This window comes from Nanorana parkeri, unplaced genomic scaffold, assembly GCF_000935625.1.
Source record: "Nanorana parkeri isolate BGI_ZX_2015 unplaced genomic scaffold, ASM93562v1 scaffold1144, whole genome shotgun sequence".
Lineage (NCBI taxonomy): Eukaryota > Metazoa > Chordata > Amphibia > Anura > Dicroglossidae > Nanorana > Nanorana parkeri.
The window spans coordinates 426,669-445,042 of NW_017307412.1; the positions used below are offsets into that span (position 1 = coordinate 426,669).

General features: G+C 41.7%; 1 protein-coding gene across 1 annotated transcript in view; it reads right to left on the reverse strand.

Annotated features, from left to right (window-relative positions):
• DGKQ (diacylglycerol kinase theta) overlaps positions 1-18,374 on the reverse strand; it is a 147,094-nt gene that overhangs the window by 50,608 nt on the left and 78,112 nt on the right. The window contains exon 7 of the mRNA XM_018568147.1: positions 17,851-17,919. Coding sequence (XP_018423649.1) covers positions 17,851-17,919 — 69 coding nt within the window. The remainder of the gene's footprint in view (positions 1-17,850; positions 17,920-18,374) is intronic.

The window sequence follows — 18,374 nt, forward strand, 5'->3', positions numbered from 1 at the left end:
GGGGGCCCTTCTTCGGGACACAGAAGCGATCTGGCGACAGGTAAGTCGCCAGAATCGCTTCTGTTGTAAAGCCCAAGGCCCCCCCCCCCCCTTCAAATGATGTATTTCATAAACGCAAGGCATTATCGTCCGTTAAGTTGCACTGCGTTAACCTGTCCATTCATTCTAAATGGACCTTTAGCTCATCGTAACTTTTTTTATGCAACGCACTGCGATGAAGGCCATATACATTTTGTTTTGGGTGCTACTGCACAATGCGTCGAGTGTCATTCACGGTGAATGGATAATTGGGTTAAATGCGACCAAAGACTTGCGACCAAAGACTTGTAAATGCGATGCGTGATGTCAAACTTTGCAAATGTAAACGGGCGCTTAATCATGGACATAACGTTTATCACCTGCTCAGGATGAAATCATGTCTTGCAAATAAAACTACATATAGTAACCGTTAAGATACAAGAAAAGACAAAGTGCCTTGCCAGAAGCATGAGGGTATGGATTCAGATGGTTAATCTCCAGTACAGCATGGGGTCTGCTCAAGGACGTCTTCTGCATTTTATATTTAGAACATGGATGGAAAAGCCTGACAAGTATTAGAAAAAGCTGCATTTCTAATGAGCACTTACAATTTATTAATAATTCATTGCAGAGCCCTCCCAGCCCCTGCAGTGGACACTTTTAGAGAAAGAGGAAACCTGCAATGGGAAATCATTTTAAGCCAAATTGCTTTATGGTGCCAATGTCACCACGGATACTGTATAGATTAGAGGGGGTCAACTTACATGATGTAGTGGTCCTTAAATGCAGCCCCTGACATCCCCCAAAGAGCCACACAGCTAAGCTACAGGAGAGGGTCAGAGACTATGGGTACGCTACAAGAGTTGTTATAGACCAGGAACATGCTTTTGGAGACACATTACATGACACTGCTAAAGATCACCACTACTGCAGCCCCTTAACAAATCAATGGTTCCACATTTGCGCATTTATGCATACACGCAATAGGTTGGACTTGATGGAATTATGTCTTTATTCAACCTCAAATACTATGTAACTATGTAATTTGTGCTCCCTACAGCCCCTTTAAAAGATTACTTGCACCACATTTGAGATTTCTTTCCGCATTATAGAAGATCAGAGAGAAAAAAAAGACAATGGGAGAAAAGGAATGCAGCACAGACAAAAATTAAGATATTGTGAAATAAATAAACCAAGCCATTTACGTACATGAGCCAGTCTAAAACAATATTTTTTACTGGCGTGAGTATGCAACAAAAAACACAAATTGCTATCTTCAAGGGCCCCAAGGGCTGCAAAATAAATGCCTAAAGGGCCACAGTATGGGCCCCAGGGGTAACAGTTTTCCAAGGACCATACAGCTAAAAGTTGGATGTGTTTACATCCATTCCAGCAGTAGTAAAAGAAAAGCTGTACTGCGAGAAAGACAGGGCTGCCAATGATGTCTTCCTTCTAAGAAATTTCTCAAAGGTTAGCAGAACAAGCACACTCCTAATGTGGAGGATGGTGGCGAGGAGTCTAAATGAAGGCAAGGGCAGGCTTCAGTGTGCAGCTCCAACAAAAACAGGCAAAAGGTGACCAGTAGCTAAAATGTAACAAAAGAAAAAACGCCTTGCCGACATCATTTTACAGTATTTTCGCTACCCCTTGCTTCCTTCACTGGTCACTGATTACTCCGCTCGAGAAACCCACATGGCAGTCACCGCCGCTGTATACCATCCCCGCACACCCTGCCGCTGCGACCTGTCCCAGGACCTAAAAACATGACCGTCCTCCATTACAGCAAACTGGGTCTTTCCATCTCTTCATCTATCCGGCACAAAGATACAGTACCACAAAATCCATTCATCCCATTGGATATGCTTTCTGAGAGGCACCGATCCAAGTTACAGCAGTGTGAGTGCAATTGTTTATGATTTTAGTAAATATTTTAAAAGATTTACATGATCAGTGTACTGGTCAATCTATAGAACTTAAACAGAAGCACACTCACAAGAGAGCATGCAAGCCCTCCCCAGCCCCTGCTACCTTCTTGCCCACTCTGTTTCGGTGCAGCCTTCTCATCCTGTGCACTGGTAAAATGCCCGCCTCCTGCAGAGCCCGCACTGTATGGGAGGCAGGACAGTAGAAAAGTGCAGCTGTACACACTCCCGGGCTGCGGCTGCTGCAGCGACATCTGGCGGCCGGGGAGTGACTGATGCTGACACCGCTGACAGCCTGAGGAGCCTCTCACAGCAAAAGGCATGTGGCGACCCACTCAACAGGGAGTTGCAACCTACTTTTGGGTCGCAGCCCACAGGTTTAGAACCACTGCTCTAGATATTAACAAACCATTTTGGCATTTGAGTTCCCTGCTGTGCACTTAACATGAGAGTTTGATATGGGTTGCCACTGCTGTTCTCTCCATTCTGGATATCAGGCCAGATGAGGAATTCTGACATTAATATATAGTATGCTTGTTCCAGTCCTGATTGAAACCAAACACCTTTGGAGTATATGACAGAACGTCCATTTTTATATTAACATAATTGTATAATTCATATAATGACATCACATGCAGTGCTATATACAAATAAACTGCAATACAAAAAAAAAGAACATGGCAACTGACAGTAATAAAAATCTAAATAAAGAATGTAGACAAATTTAAGAGGTGTAAAGTACGATGGTATGCTGTAACCCACAAAAAAAACATTTATATACTGGCTGATCACCAGGGGTTAATGTATAATGTTGCTTCTTGAACCTATTAAAGCAGAACTCCAGGCAAACAGCTGAAATATATACAAGAGATCAGTATTGCGTACCAAAGATTTTGCATTTGTCACTCCAGTCCTGATATTTACACATCTCTGACCAAGCAGGGCAGAAGACTTTTCTTTGCTGCAGTTCGGTAACACTTACAGTTCATGTCCCTCCCCAAACCTGTGACAGCATTAAAAGGAGTATCCATGTACCTTGCCGCACTCCTTACCGGATATCCCAAAAGTAACTGGTGCTCGTAATGACTGCGGATGGCGCCGCTCTCAACAGAACTCCAATATAGATGTCACCAGCACCAAGATTCCATGTTAGTGCAAATCCATTTTATTGATAGTTGTCATTCAAACGATTGAATGACAACTATCAATAAAAATGATTTGCACTAACATGGAATCTTGGTGCTGGTGACATCTATATTGGAGTTCTGAGCATTAAAAGGGGACGCAGCAGGCTGATGAGCCCATCTGTCACTCTTCTCTCTCCTCATATCAGCATGCTACTTGTTAGCAAAATGAGTACTGCAGCACAACTGAATGACCCTGAATGACTGTAAAGTGGACTGCAAGAGGCTGATGCCAAGTCATATTCAGGTACATAAACTAATTACATTTAAAAAGTCACATTTGAGGATGCATTAATGAATACAGAACTGCATTAACGTGGGTGTTTTAAATCATCCTGGAGTTAAGTTTTAAATGAGCCTACTAGTTTCAGCTCTGCCATAAAGAAATACAAGAGGAAAGTATGTAGTTACTACTGTTTAATTAAGACTCCTTGTGTTTCTCCTCTAGGGAATTTACCAAGTACTTGGAAAACAACGGTCTCATGCAGATTTCAGTCATTTCTGAACCACGGAGACAAAATCAGTGGAAGTGATGTATAGATACGTTTTTCAAACCAGTATTTTCTACTGGGCTATATATAGACACTATTCCTTGCAGGAACATTTACTATGCTTAAAAGGATTTCCGGACACACACAAAGGAGGTGGGGTGTTCTAGGAAATTAATCCAAGGTCTGCTTCACGTTGCAGAGGGCCTTTCCTGTGCCTATTTCCAAACCACCACATTTCCTTCTACTTTTTATGCACATTTATAGGCCAGCATTTTATAAGTGGAACTAGACTTTTGTTTTGGTATTTACATACCTTCATTGTGTGAAAGACCTAGGAAATCCTGCCCTACATTTGAATGGACCGACGTTTAATACATTTGTTACAACCAGAGTAAAACATTTATTTTTTAAGTTGTATGTTGTATGGACTTCTAAATAGAGGTGCACCAAAATGAAATTTTTAAAATGAAAACAAAAAACTAGAAATAAAAAAAATGTCAGGCGGAAACCGAAATGTTTTTTTTCCTAACCTTATCACATTTTTCAAAGATTTTATTTTTTTATAAACTTTTTAATTTTTTACTTTACTTTTAGGGGCTTTGGGGAAATATTGGGGGGTCTAAACAAATCCCTGATATTTCCCTTTAAAATAGAAAAAGAGATTGAGAACAAGGAGTCCTCAATCTTTTTCTGCAGCCCCTGTTATCAATGAACAGGAATCATCTACACTGAGTGTTCCTGTTCATTGATAACTTATGGACATAGTATGTTTACCATGTCCACAATCCTGAATGAACAGGAGGTGATGTAGATCACTTCCCATTCATTCATAATTGGGGACACAGTAATCATACCATGTCCTCCATTATTTACAAGCAGTTAGCGATCACTGATTGCCGAGTGCTTGCACCCGCTCTCCATCCGGACTCACTGTCACAGGAGGATGAGCGAGCGGTGCGGGGAGGAGAGCTCGGTCTCCCGTGATAGCCGACTCCTCCCCCGCACCGCCAGCACAGCCTCCAGTGACAGCTGTCTTCACCCCCACACCGCAGGAGGCTGAGAGGGGCAGTGCGGGAGGAGCGCCCGACCTCTTGTGACACGTCGGCCACTCGCATCGCTCTCCTCCCCCACACTGCTCAGCCTTCTGTGACAGTTAATATCCTCCCCGCTGGACACTGCGCTGTGTCAGAGGCAACACACAGAAGCACCCAGCGGGGAGGAGAGAAACCAGGCAGGCACCGCAATTTCGGCCGAAAGATGGCACTTTCGGCATTTTGCTAAAAGTGCCATTTTTGGCTATGTTGCGGTGGTCGAAATTTCGGTGCATCCCTACGTCTAGGTATACCAATTGAAAAAAAAACCCCACTTGTTAGGAAACATTGTTCTTACTGTAAACAGTGGGACAACAGATTAATTCAACACATGGATAACAAATCAATGACTATGAAATCAATGCCTATGAAAAACAATCATATTCTAAGGAAAATGACAATGGAGAGAATTTATCAAAACTGGAGCAGACAAAATCTGGAGCAGCAACCAATCAGTATCTCTCTTTCATTTTCAAACCTTAACTGAACTGAAGAGAGAAGCTGATTGGTTGCCATGCACAGCTGGTTAATACTGCAGTGATTACCTTAAAGCAGGGCTGGACAATACCCAAGAGCCAGGTCACCAATGCTCCTTAAAAATTACAGCTGGTGCTTAACTTTTGAGGTTTTATTTAGTTGTGGTCAATGGAGCTGGCTTCTAAAAACAATCCTGCAGACTTCTGGATTGGACAGGCTGGCTCCTGAATTAACGTGATATATGAAAACATAGGAATATGGCTCATACCCACTGTCAGGACCGATTCAAGGCTCCGGTGGACCCTGGGCAAAAAATTGAATAGTGGGCCCACCTGGCCTGATGTCTCGGGCGGAGGGTCTCAGAAGAGCTTTTTTTATTCGTGAAAATAGGGATTGTGGCTCAAAAGCAGTATTAGAGCCAACAAATCAACACTGACATTTTTTACAAAGCTATTACGTAGTTCTGCCACCAACTCAAGCTGTAGAGGGACTACAAATCACCGCAATATATTATAGAGCAATGTAGAATGGCACTGGCTATAGAGGACTACAAATCCCAGCATTATGCAGAGATGCAGAATAGCACAGACTTTAGAGGACTACAAATCCCAGCAATACATTATACAGCAATGCAGAATACCACCAGCTATAGGAGGACTACAAATCCCAACAATACATAATATAGCAATGCAGAATAATAATACAGGGGTGTGGAACTACTATCGCCAGCCAGGGAGATGCATTTCCGGGCGCCAGACGTGTAGTTTTTCTCTACATGTAGCCCTGCTTTGGGCAAGCAGAGCTAAATGTAGAGGGGGGAGCCGTTTTGTACAGGTGATCTTGACCGGCTGTACAGCCGCCTAAGATCACGTCTAAGCAGCCCGATTGTCACTTTACACTCCCCCCCCCCCATGGTCTGCCTTTCCCCGAACACTGCCTCTCTCCCCGCCGCTGCCTCACTGCCCTGCCCCTCTCTCCCCGCTGAGGTTTTCGGGGTACCAGCAAATTACGTGAGAATGGAGAGCGGGGAGCAGAGCGGAGACCTCCGTTCTTTGCTCTGCGTGAGAACTAACACAGGAACACTGCACTCGCAGCCTTCCTATCACAGGAGTTCCAGCACAGTGCTGTGCTTTAACGCCTGTATTGGAGGCGACAGGTTCAATAAAGAGAACCTGTCACCTCCAAATGCCATCACACAGGGGATTGTTAGTCCCTGTGTGATAGCAATAAAGGTAAGCAAAAAAAAGTCAAATACAGTAAAAAATATAAAATAATAAAATTAATTCTAACAATTATGAAGTATAGGTAGCCTGTACAAACCTGCAATCACCTACAGTCCTCGCTGCTACGGCTAAAACCCAGGCCAACGTGAACAGGAAAAGTTACATCCCTTCCGGATAGTGTTAAAGCTTGCCCACCCTATCCTGCCTCCTGGTCTTATTGACCTGTGGGGCAGTCCATCATAATCATAGACAAATAGAAATGTGTGGGAAGCTGGAAGGAGCAGGGAAGCTTTAAACACCATCAGCGGGGGCTTGTACTTTTGCCAAAAATAATGCCAATGAAATGCAATGGAAAAAGTAATTCGAACACCTGACCAATTTTTATTTAAATATTTACTTTGCTCCCTGTGAAATTTTTATTCTGGAATACTTAAATGTGATACTGTTTTATGTTTGAATACATTTTAACAGATGCAGTTAAAATGGATTACTAACCACATACAAGGAGCACTGAATACCTGCTGCATAGCTTAGCTATTTATCCAGACCACACCAGTCCACCCTCCTCCCTTTTGCCTTTAATCAGGTAAACCTGAAACACTCTACTTGCCATGTCTAAAATGCAGAAAGCCTGATGTAAAAAGACACAGCAGTACTAAGTCCCCTTTCACACCTGAGTGTAAACAAGCATCAAAAAATGTGCACTTTGACGCGTGTTTGTGAAACGCGTACAAAATATGAAATGTGTCTGCTGTGCCATTTCCAGTTAATGGCACCCCAAACACAGCCGTGAAAAAATGCTTTGTTTGCGTGTGCTAAAACATGCACAAACGCAGAGGAAAAAATGCGGAATGTAGGCTACAGATTATGCTGCATGTACTACTTTGCTGCATTTGATGCGCGTGCCGGAACCCAATGAAACCAATAGGGATGAGCGTCAAACGTGTACACAAAATATGCACAAACACGCCGCGCATTCCCAATACGCCAAGATGTAAATGGCAGCCAAAAGTTTTCTCACTGCCACCAATCAGATTCACACCCGTCTTGGAAGTCTTACAGTGACTAGTGATGCAGGAAGCAGAAAGAAAAAGGAAGTCCCACGCCACAGACTACAGGAAGTTTACTCTCACCACTCACCAATCTTCATTCTGCTACGAAAATGAATTACATGCATCTGTGGATGAATGAGAGTCTGTACGCAAAGTGCTAACTCTAGTTGTAACTGTATAGCTATCCTTTTTGTGATCTAATAGCTTAAGAATAAATAACACACCCAGCAGGCCAGTCACTATATAAATACTTGCTCAATAGGTTACTCTGTGTCTCTCCCTTGACGTCTAAATATGTTGGAAAGTGTAGAGAAAACCTCGTGTGGCTAGCAGAATATATTTTGAGGCGCAAGCTTTGGAAAACCCCTAGGGGCTCATTTCTAGGCGAGAGTGGATATTGTTATGTGCTCTCTATTAACCACTAAGCACACTGCGGGCCATATCATTTCTTAAAAATCGTGCTTCGGTGTGTAGCTGGTGAAGCCCAATGGAGTTCTCCCTGAACAGAGCAGAGTGAGCTCTGTGATTGGAGGAAAGCCAGTCATGTGACTTTGACAGGCGTTTTTTTTTTTAAATTTTAACCGAAACAATTGATTTGATTCAGTTCTCTGCCAGCATCAGAGTCCAAAAGCCAGCAAAGTGCAGATAACATATGTAAAATATGCTGCTTTTCTTTATAAATGTGCATTTTTTTTCAAGCTGCAGTAGGGCCACAGTGAAGCCACATTGCTGCTTTTTAAATGACCCCCTTAGTTACCTTCCTAAAGTGACACTAAACTCAGGAATTAAATCTTAAAAATGCATTCAAATGCCCTAACTATTAACAAAAATGCATCACTCGGCTGTAGATCCTCAAATCATCTCTGAACTGGTGGAGACACTGTCCTTCCTTCTGGAGGGGGGATACTTTTGTTTCCCATGGTCCCCTGTGTGTGTTGTAAAGTAGACACACCTCCCAGCTTACTTCTGTGATGGACTACAATCTCAATACAAATAATTAAACAAAATGTGAGATTATAGTCCATCATGGGAGTGAGCTTGGAGTGGTGGCTACTTTACAACACACACACACACACAGGGACCATGGGGAACAAAAGTAGCCATCGTGAGCGGTCGTGCCAGATGATAAGATCTTACTGGAAATCAATTCTGGAGATAGCGCAAGAGCTAACAGGACTCCATGGATTGGAGACACCTGAGGTGGCTCTGTTGTCTCTACACCATGGCTTGTCCGCGGTAATGAAAAAAGGCCTATTAGGCCCGATCCTGGCAGCTGCAAGGGCAGTAATACCCAGACATTGGAAGTCAACCAGCTCTCCCCAGATATCGGAATGGGTGGAAGAACTAAATAATGTGATGCGATCTGAAGAGCTCATAGCCCGTTTATATAATAGACACACGATATATTTGGAGAGAGGTGGAGCCCATGAAGGGTTTACATGAGCTCACAAGAGATTCTCAGTTATTTATAGGGGTCAATGTCGAATAAGTCTGCCGTTGGTTTTGATTTGATATTTATTTCGATTTGATATTCCTTTTCTTTTTTTTTTTAACCAAATGATTAACTATATCAATAATACCTCTTTGGATGTGTGGGAATGTCTGTTTGGGGGGGGGGGAGGAGGAAGAAAGGTGTTAGGGTTTTAGTGTTGTGTTACTTATTTGTTATATGGAAGTATGAATGTAGAGGAAACTACACAAAACAACTGAGATGTTTCTTAATATATGTATTATGTCAAGTGTTAGGGAATTAATTCTGTTTGTTATTCATATTTGCATGATTTGTGAAATTTGAAAAACTAATAAAGAAATATTTTGGAAAAAAAAAAAGTATCCATCGTAGTATCCCGCAAAATTCAGAGATGATTTGAGAACGTACAGCAGGATAGTGATACACAAATAAGATACATTGTTGTTAATAGTTAAGGTACTTGAATGTATTTTTAAGATTTTACTCCTGTGTTTAGTGTCACTTTAAGATTATAAGTGTTATAACTAGCAACAGGTTAACAGGATTTTGTTGCTGCCTCTGCATTCAGATTCCCTATAAAATGCTGAAGGTGGAAGCATGTATTTAGAAGTGAAATTCATTTTTAAAGTAAAAACAAAAATGCATATGTCCCTATAAACCACCCTGGAATCATTGGATACAAAAAACAGAGACAGTTTAAAGTTTACTAGGCTTTAATTATCTTTCAAAAATGGACATTGTTTTAATACACAGTATTGCTTTCACTTTGAAAATGTGCTCCATCATAAAATTTCCAGCGTCTTGTATTGGTTTACAGACTGAAAATATATTCTGCAAACTGCTAAGGGAAAGATCAGAAAGATGTGCCTGCAAATTTGACAAGGGCTCCCCTTGGTGCAATGTCAGGCTATTTTTAATTCTGTAATCATTTAGATCTTCACAATTTGAACTTGTACCTTCTTTGTTACAAACAGTGAAATTACTATATCCATTGCTGTTGTATTTTTTAATATACTTTGTCCATAGCCAGATGCTTAATGACCCCTATATTTGTTTAAAATATGATTTTCTGGAATTTAGCAAAAATACCAGTGGTAACCAAATCATAAGAAAATGTGATTACCCGTTATGGAATATTTAACACGATTTCTCTCTGAATTCTCCAATATGTCTCTTTGTACTAAACTGTTAATAATAAAAATAGGTTTTCAAATGAGAGACAGAGACAGACGGAGCGAGAGAGACAGATTGTAAACTCTCATGAGCAGGGTCCTTCTAATCCTTTTGTATATAGTATTGCATTGAAATTGTATTGGTCTCCCCATATGTTGCAAAGTGCTAAGCAAACTGTTGGTGCTATATACTGTAAATCCTGTATATTAATAATAGCTTGTTCTCTACCTCACAGCATTTCCCAAAAAGGTCAATAAAAACATCAAACCTACGCAGTATCATAATAATGTCGAACACAAGGGATAGGCTTTCAAACTGCAGTCCGGTCATACCTATCTCCTTGTTACAATGTCACTAACCCTGTTGATGCAGTCTTGTATGCTGGCAGGGCATGCTGCCAGTAATATATGGTGCCAAGAGCATACTAACAAGCTAGTGCCGGATTAATGCGGAATGTAATGCTGTTTCGCCAATTAAGGTTTTTCAGGAAATCAGCGCATAATCATTAAAGAAGGCAAACTTATTGGAAAACGAAATTCTAGACAGCAGCTAAATAAACCTGACAACTAGATTTTTTTATATATTTGGTTTTCTCATACTCCCACTCCAACATGTCATTTTAAAAGCTACCCTGTCACTACAGTAAAGAAGTTCAAACACAAGCATTCAGCACAAGAATAGATATAATACCTTCCAAAATAGGTGGCAAGACAAAGCTTTTTTTGTCTTAACGAGCTATGAGCATCGGTGGTAGCATCTGACACTTCCAGCTGCCTAATACCCAGTCCCATGCTGGGCACTTTGGTTCCCCCTATGTTTAAATTTAACTTGCCTTGAATATATTTAAAAAATGTTAAGTTGCCTCCAAGGTGAACATCTACTTTACTAATCTGAAACTGCAAGATTTTCTATTCCTTTTATTAATTTAGTTACTTCCCAAAACTCCTGTCTTTTTTTTTTTTTTAAATGTGGCTCCGAAAACTGGAATATTCTAGAAGTGGCCTTACAAGTGATTTATGCAGAGGCAAAACAATTATAGCACTGCATGTTTTTATCTATCTTTTTAAAACTACTAAGATTTTATGTGCTGTGCAGCTACCACTTTGCTCTGATTGCCACTATTAAACCTGCATGGTTTGGTAATGCTATTTCCATTCCCGAGATGCATACCCTCCCATTTAAAGTTAATTTGCAGGTTTATTGCTAATGTTGCCATGTAATATGATGCTATACTCTTGTGTTGTAGAAAATCTACAGAAAATTTTGAGGATTACTATTTCATTTACCAGATCATTAATCAATATAATAGCAGTGTGCTATCACAAGTCCATGTAGCACACATCTGCTAACCCAGGCCTCAAAATTTCCACTCACCCCCTCGCAATTCGCAAGTGAAAATTGCGTGGGGGCGAGTGGAATGTCATCTTGGGGGTGCGCCGCTGGCAGGACCAGGGATGGGACACTACCGCCGTGGCGATTGCTTGTTTCTGTTCTTTCTTCACCAACAATATAGCTGCAGCTACAGAGCGGCCGAGGAGAAGAGAGAACGGACGCGAGCAATCGCTGCGTCGGTAGTGTCCCATCCCTGGTCCTGCCGGCGGCGCACCCCCTAGATGACATTCAGTTCGACTGTCTTACCTTCCGCAGCTTCCTCCGCCCACCTCAGCTGCCACAGGCTGGGAGGAAGACTGCAGAGACAGTGCGACACCTGGCCAGAAAGTTATGCAGCGCATAAAAAAAGTTTTATCTAAGTACATGGAGGATCTCTGTACTCTGTGCCACACCGCTGACCTGGCAAAATTAAGGCCAGGGTAGGGTAGGGGTTAGGTGGGGCAACTGGTGGCGAGTAACCCTTGTCCCCCTTGACTCACTGCCTCTTATCAGCTAATTATCCATGTATAAAATTATTTCTAGTCCTCACCTCCTTAACCTCTATACAAGACTTAAGAGGATTAATATGAAATGCTTTAGTAAAATCCAAACAGGACAAAAAAAATGTAGCTGCTATTTCTTTTGCATGCCCTCCCTCAGAATACCTTCAAATTCATACATAACAGAAGTCTGGCTGACTGGTGGTTCCTAGTTACCCCTTTTAACCTTCATAAATAATGGCCTAATACCTGCTACATGCCTGTATTTTGGGACTGTGCCATTTAATTAAAAAAAAAACAGTTTGAGAAAAAGAGTGGTTTATCAATTTCCCCATTCTTAGTCTATTATACAGTAATGAATACCATTGGTATAGTTCTGTCCATTTAGCAATCATCCCTCCAAGAATAGTCCCATCAGCCCATTCAAATAAGCCAGTTGCACAGCAATTTTCCAGATGCAGTTTTTTATATTGATCTACCTAATGGATAGCTGCCCTAAACATGCAATCCTAAAATCAATGCTTTAAGGTGCATGGCAGTAAATTCCACAGCATAAGAAAGAGAAGTAATGCCATTTTATAAACTGTTCCACTGGCTCATTTTCAACGGCAGAGCAAGAGTATTACCTGTATAGTGTATATGACTGCTTTAATGTTCACCTGAGGGAACATACGTTATATTAGCTGGAAAGTCTCATATAATGCTTTCCAAAACAAACAAGTGGTGTGCAGCAGTCATCTACTGTCCTGATCCCATATGGTTTGCTGATATATGCCAGTTGCCTCCCTTGCACCTTCTTCAACTAAAAAAACAACAACATTCTGCTCCCCCGTTGACTGGAAGCCAACACTGCTCGGTGGAGCAGCACAGGATTCCAATAAATGTGGCCTTCATTGGAACCGATGAGCAGTCAAAAGTTTCCCTTTAAAAGTTCGTATAGTGGGTGTCCACACTGAGTACATTATTTGTGGTGAACCCAGGTTTGGGCAAACTGGTTCATGCATTACTAGAAACAAATTGGCTACACGTCTTCTACCCTGTGGTGATTAATTTTCATAGCACCAGCAAGGCAAATGGCATTATTATTTAGACTCTCAAGAAGATGAGAAGCAATTCAGTGACTTGCTATTTAAAAAAAAAAAAAAAGTTGTCCCTGCAAAAAAGCATTAATTTTTACCCCTTTGTTTTCGCATGCTATACTTGATGTTTTCAAGAGATAAACTTGCTAAAAAATCTAGGAGCATCTGGCGCACTCCTGGGTGTGTCGAATGCCTGCTCCCCTCTTTGCTCTTTGGTTCCTCCTGCCGGCTCAGGACTTACACTTTTTTTTTTTCCTTTTTAACAACAAGGTCTCTTTAAAGCTAGTATGTAGCAGAAAGACTGACTTAAAATGAATCAGTAAACTCCAGTTTACAGTTTTAGGGACAAGTTCAACAAAACAGTAGACACCAGAAGATGCCCACTTTTATGTACATTAGCCAAAATGCCTTTTCTGTGCCCTACTCTGTTTTGGATTCACTTTTTTGTTTTACTGAAGCCAGAGTTTCCCTTCCCTAAACCAAACTTAGGCTGGGTTCACACCTGGGCATTTTTCAGCGCTGATCGAAGCGCTGAAAAACGCTCAGCAAGTGAAATCTCATACTTTCCTATGGGCATGGTTACCACCTGGGCGTATTTCAGCCCGTGGAAACGCCCTGAAAAACGCCCTACACCCAAACAAGTACAGGAGCGTATTTCAGCGCGTATCCATTGTTATTCGCGAGTGTGGCTCGGGGTTAACAAAGCGCTAACCCCGAGCCACACTCGGGTACACAGCGTAGGTCTTACCTTGTCCGCAATCCCCGCTGTGTCCTCCGGCCACTGCCGTCTTCCCTCCCTTGCGAGCGTCCGCGTCGCAGGGGGGCAGAACCGGCGGGAAGTTTGAAAGTTAAAAAAAAGAAACGAAGATAGAGAAAATAAAAGGGAAAAAAAATTAATATCATACCATATATACCGCCAGGGAGGTATAAAAACGTGCGTTTCACTGAACGAAAAAACGTGCTAAAAAAACTGGCAGAAAAAACGCGCCTATAGTATGCCCAGGTGTGAACCCAGCCTTAGGAAGATGTTCATTTACTGCTCTTAACAGACTATTATTACTGGACAACAAATCATTTTCAACTGAGTTTAGAGAGGCGTTTATTTATTTAGAAGGTTTTTGTACTCTTGTTAAATCCTTTTCTGTGCATTTATTGAAGGACAAAGCTCTGCTTCAGATAATAACCAGCTGAGTACATGGCCACCTGCAGGATGGGTGTACTAAAATAAAAGATATGGGGCAGCCCCCACTGGTAGCCAGAGTCACCTCCACAACTGTAGGTAACTCAGCTACATGGCATAGCATGGCAAATTAAAACAACAAAAGAATTTACCCATATAGGCGGCAGCACCAGGAGATAGGAATTAGTGCTGTATCCTCCAATAAATGCAGAGAAAAGATTTTACATTGAGTACAAAATAAATCGATAGTTCACTGTGTTTGATGGCAAACACTTGGACAATGGTTTGCTGGATCCAAACAGGGAGTATGTCCTAGGAAACCTGGCTATGGCATTCAAATACACCCCAATTGCCCTGACATCCTAAAAATATAAGGCCGTTTCTTTAGGGTAGACTAGATTGGGACACATATGATAAGCCGATTCCACGTTCAGCAAGAAAACATTTCAGAGGTAGGACAACCTTATCCTCAAGAAGCAGCAAATATGGAGGCTTGAAGGACAATGCCACCAGTTCAGACACCCTGTGTGCCGAAGTGATGGTGAAAGGTCTAAAAGAGTTGGAGGACAATAAAAAACAAATCATTACAAGGTAAAAGGAGCAGTAGCAATTGATCCCTGTCAAACTTGCAGACCAAGGGATTCACTCGGGAGAGGGATGAGGTTAAAGATAATGAAGACCTCAAAGGGAAATACCCATCGAAGGTGGAAAAGGACTCCTCTACAAGGAGTGCAAAATTAAATTTTAAAACATACCCAATGGTAGGGTGTAACCATAGTAGGATTCAAAGATCCCATAGTGCGGATACCTAAACAAACATGAGAACATGCAAAATGGGGTTTCTGTGTTCCATCCTAAGATCTCCTGCGTTAAAGCAGGTGTACAGTCTGAGTACCAGAGGCATCAGGAACGTCACTGTCAAGAGCAAAACCAAGAGAGACCCTTAAAGGGCAAGTAAAGCAGACATTACCGTTACAATACAAGACAAGATAGTGAAGGTAATGATGCCAAAGCACCCTATGCATATGGAAAGGCACAAGCACAGATGCTTGTAAGAGGCCATCACAGCTTAACTGCAGGGCTTCAGATATTTGTTCAAAAAGCTCCAGGACATAACGGTTTGTGCTAGAGAGGGAGAGGTCTTCTTTATAAGATGTGACCCACAATAACATCTATTCACAAAGCTGAGTCACTGCAACAGAGGACAGAGAGTCACTCCAGATACCTCAAACTAGAACCTAAATAGGGAGTCCCTCTCTCAGTCAGTAAAATACCCAAAGGCAAGAACATCATGAACCTGTTTGGAACTATGATTGTTAAGGCGGATGACAGTAGTGTCTACAGTGGACAGAGACCACTATTCAATAAATTCCCTTCTAAAGGGAAAAAGCTCCTTCAACATTTTCAGACGGGAGCCATGACTCCATAAGTTGTTTCCAGTCCTTATAGAGGAATGTTTTACATTGTATTGGAAAGGTCTTTGGATCCGTAAGAGACCCTATTCCTGGAACAGATGGCTGATTCTCCAACAGCAGGGTACAACATACTGCATCAATTAGATTATGAAGAATTTCTTGTCTTTCCAAATAACATGGGAATTGCGAAAATAGTCTTTTCAGGAAAACACTGAGATATCTGAATCTAAGTCTAAGAAAGACTACATTGCAGTGCCCAAAGATTACATTCCAGAGTAGCCTCACCACGTCTGGAGACCTACTCACTGTAGGAGTCCTCAGACACTGGGTCACATCAGAGGCTACACCATGGCTCTGGACCTGGAGAGCACTCTGTGGCTAAATAACAGTGCACACAGGTCTGCAAAGCGTCACAATGCAGAACCCAGTGACACACCTAGGCTAGCCCCACAAAATTTCAGTGCCGAGGGGTCTGGGTACCACCTCCAAAGCCATCACTGAGGACATGCCAATCCAGAAATCTGCTGTGTAGAGTCTAGCTGAAGCAGTGTTTTGACTAAGGTCATTGAACAAAAAAATATCCAAGGTGTACATGTTGATTTAAGAAAAAATGTAATAAGAATAGTAAGAATAAAACAATATAAAGTATAGTTGACCACGTGTCAGCAGAGCTGCAGGAAAGCCATCCAACCTCTTCGAATACTGAGGCATGATGGTTGGAGGTGGGGTTATACAGGGGGCTTAATGTTTTTTGTTTGTTTATCAGTGTCCTATAGGTGGCAGAATAACCTGTCTATGAATTACAAAATCCTGTATTCTTCAATGGATGATAAACATTTTTTTTTTTTATGATTGTTGTTGTAATGAGTTTTTATTTGCGTATATGTTTGAGTGTCACTTGCGGCACAGTAATAAATGTATTTTTTGTAGCTCAAGTACTGTGGCATATGTGTGTGGTGTATACAGTAAAAAGGGTTAGGTTCTATTTAACCATCCCCCTTTAAGACAGTCACACTGTTGGGCGCAATCCGGCTTTGCCCAGTGGCATAACAGTTGCAACTTGCACAATTTTTTCCTGAGTGTGTCCCAGGTCTTTTACAATCCTAGCAACATCCCTACCACAAAAAACTTTTGATTATTAGTATGGATTAGTATGCAACTGTATGAGAACAAAAAAATAGCAGAAAGGGCACAGATCAAGAGAGTGTACTTGGGTTGCAGGGAATGATTGTTTTATGAGCATAACTTTTACTGTAAAAGTTGAACAAGGCCCCCTCCTTTAATAGTATAAATAGTACGACTGACTGATCATTTTAACACAGGGATCCCCCGGAAGATAGCCTCTGCTTATGCATTTTGTAAAAATATGCTAAATTTGAATTTACAGAGATTGTAACAGATGTATTTAACAAAAGAAACCCATTTTGTTATACTGAGAGGCGCAGGGGGACCCAAACTAACATGTTGCACTCTGAATGTACACTTACATCATAAAGGCCCATGTAGAGACAGCCTTTCAAGAGAGGCCATCCAAGCTTTTTGGCATCTGGCTGTGCTCCAGGGGTTGTGCCAAGTATTTCTGTTGGGATTCTCTTGGCTCAGTAAAATAGTCAAGCGCACATGCACACAGAGGGACAGTTGCTAGAAAGGTTCAATGAGCCCTCAGCAGCAATCAGCAGCAGGTGGATTAGCCCTCAGCAGCAGGTGGATTAGGGTTGCCACCTTTTCTTCCATCGAAACCCGAACACTCTAGTGACGCACGGGAATTGTTTTGGGAGAACGAGTCGCGGCTTATTCATATGTAAATAACGCCACCCATTCCTATGTAAATATCACAGTCGAGACTATTTTCAGTGGGGGGCCAATAGCCTCTATCTTAATTTTGGTTGCCCCTGTCTGCCTGACCTCTTGTGTCCGGGTCTCTGCTGCCATGAAACCCGGACACAGCATTCAAAACCCGGACTGTCTGGGTGAATCCTGGACAGGTGGCAACCCTAAGGTGGATGCTGCCACTCAGGCTGAGGTGAGCATAGCATTTAGCAGTTGGAGCTTATATGGTCTCCTAAACGGCTCTCAACATATGCCCTGAATAAGGGATCCTGCATTGAAAGTGTTAAATTTTTCATTTAACTGTTGAAAGACATACTGTAGCTCCTAACTCTTTCCTGTATGAATTCTGGCCTGAGAATTATGCAATACGTACTTGAATCATTAGATGTGGGAGTTTCTTTTACTGATCCTTGTGTTATTCCATCTGTTTCATTGTCTTCTTCTGTCAAAATAAAAATAAACATTTCAATATTTCTGCAAGCTACACAATTGTACGGGATGAAAGAAAACTCTGCCTGCTGAAATTATGGCAAATGATGAACACTTCAATGCGTCATTTACTGCTCAGTTTCAGAGTACTGTTGCATCTTCTTCTACAGCTACATTAATATTCTGAACTGCACACCAGTCTCAGACTTGGATTTGACACAAGCGTGGGTGGAAGATCGAATACCAAAGTAATTTTGTTACCTTATAAAAAGCAGCATACCATGCAAGGAACTAAACTATGAGCCCATAACAATACTTAACATTCACTCTGCAAATTAATTTATTCAAATTCAAATCAGGCTCCAAAAATAAAAATTCGTATTTATTAGCTCTGTGTTGGCTATCCTGATTCTTATGTGAAGGAGGAACTGGGAGCTCTGATGTAAACGGGGCACTGAGGAGGCTCTA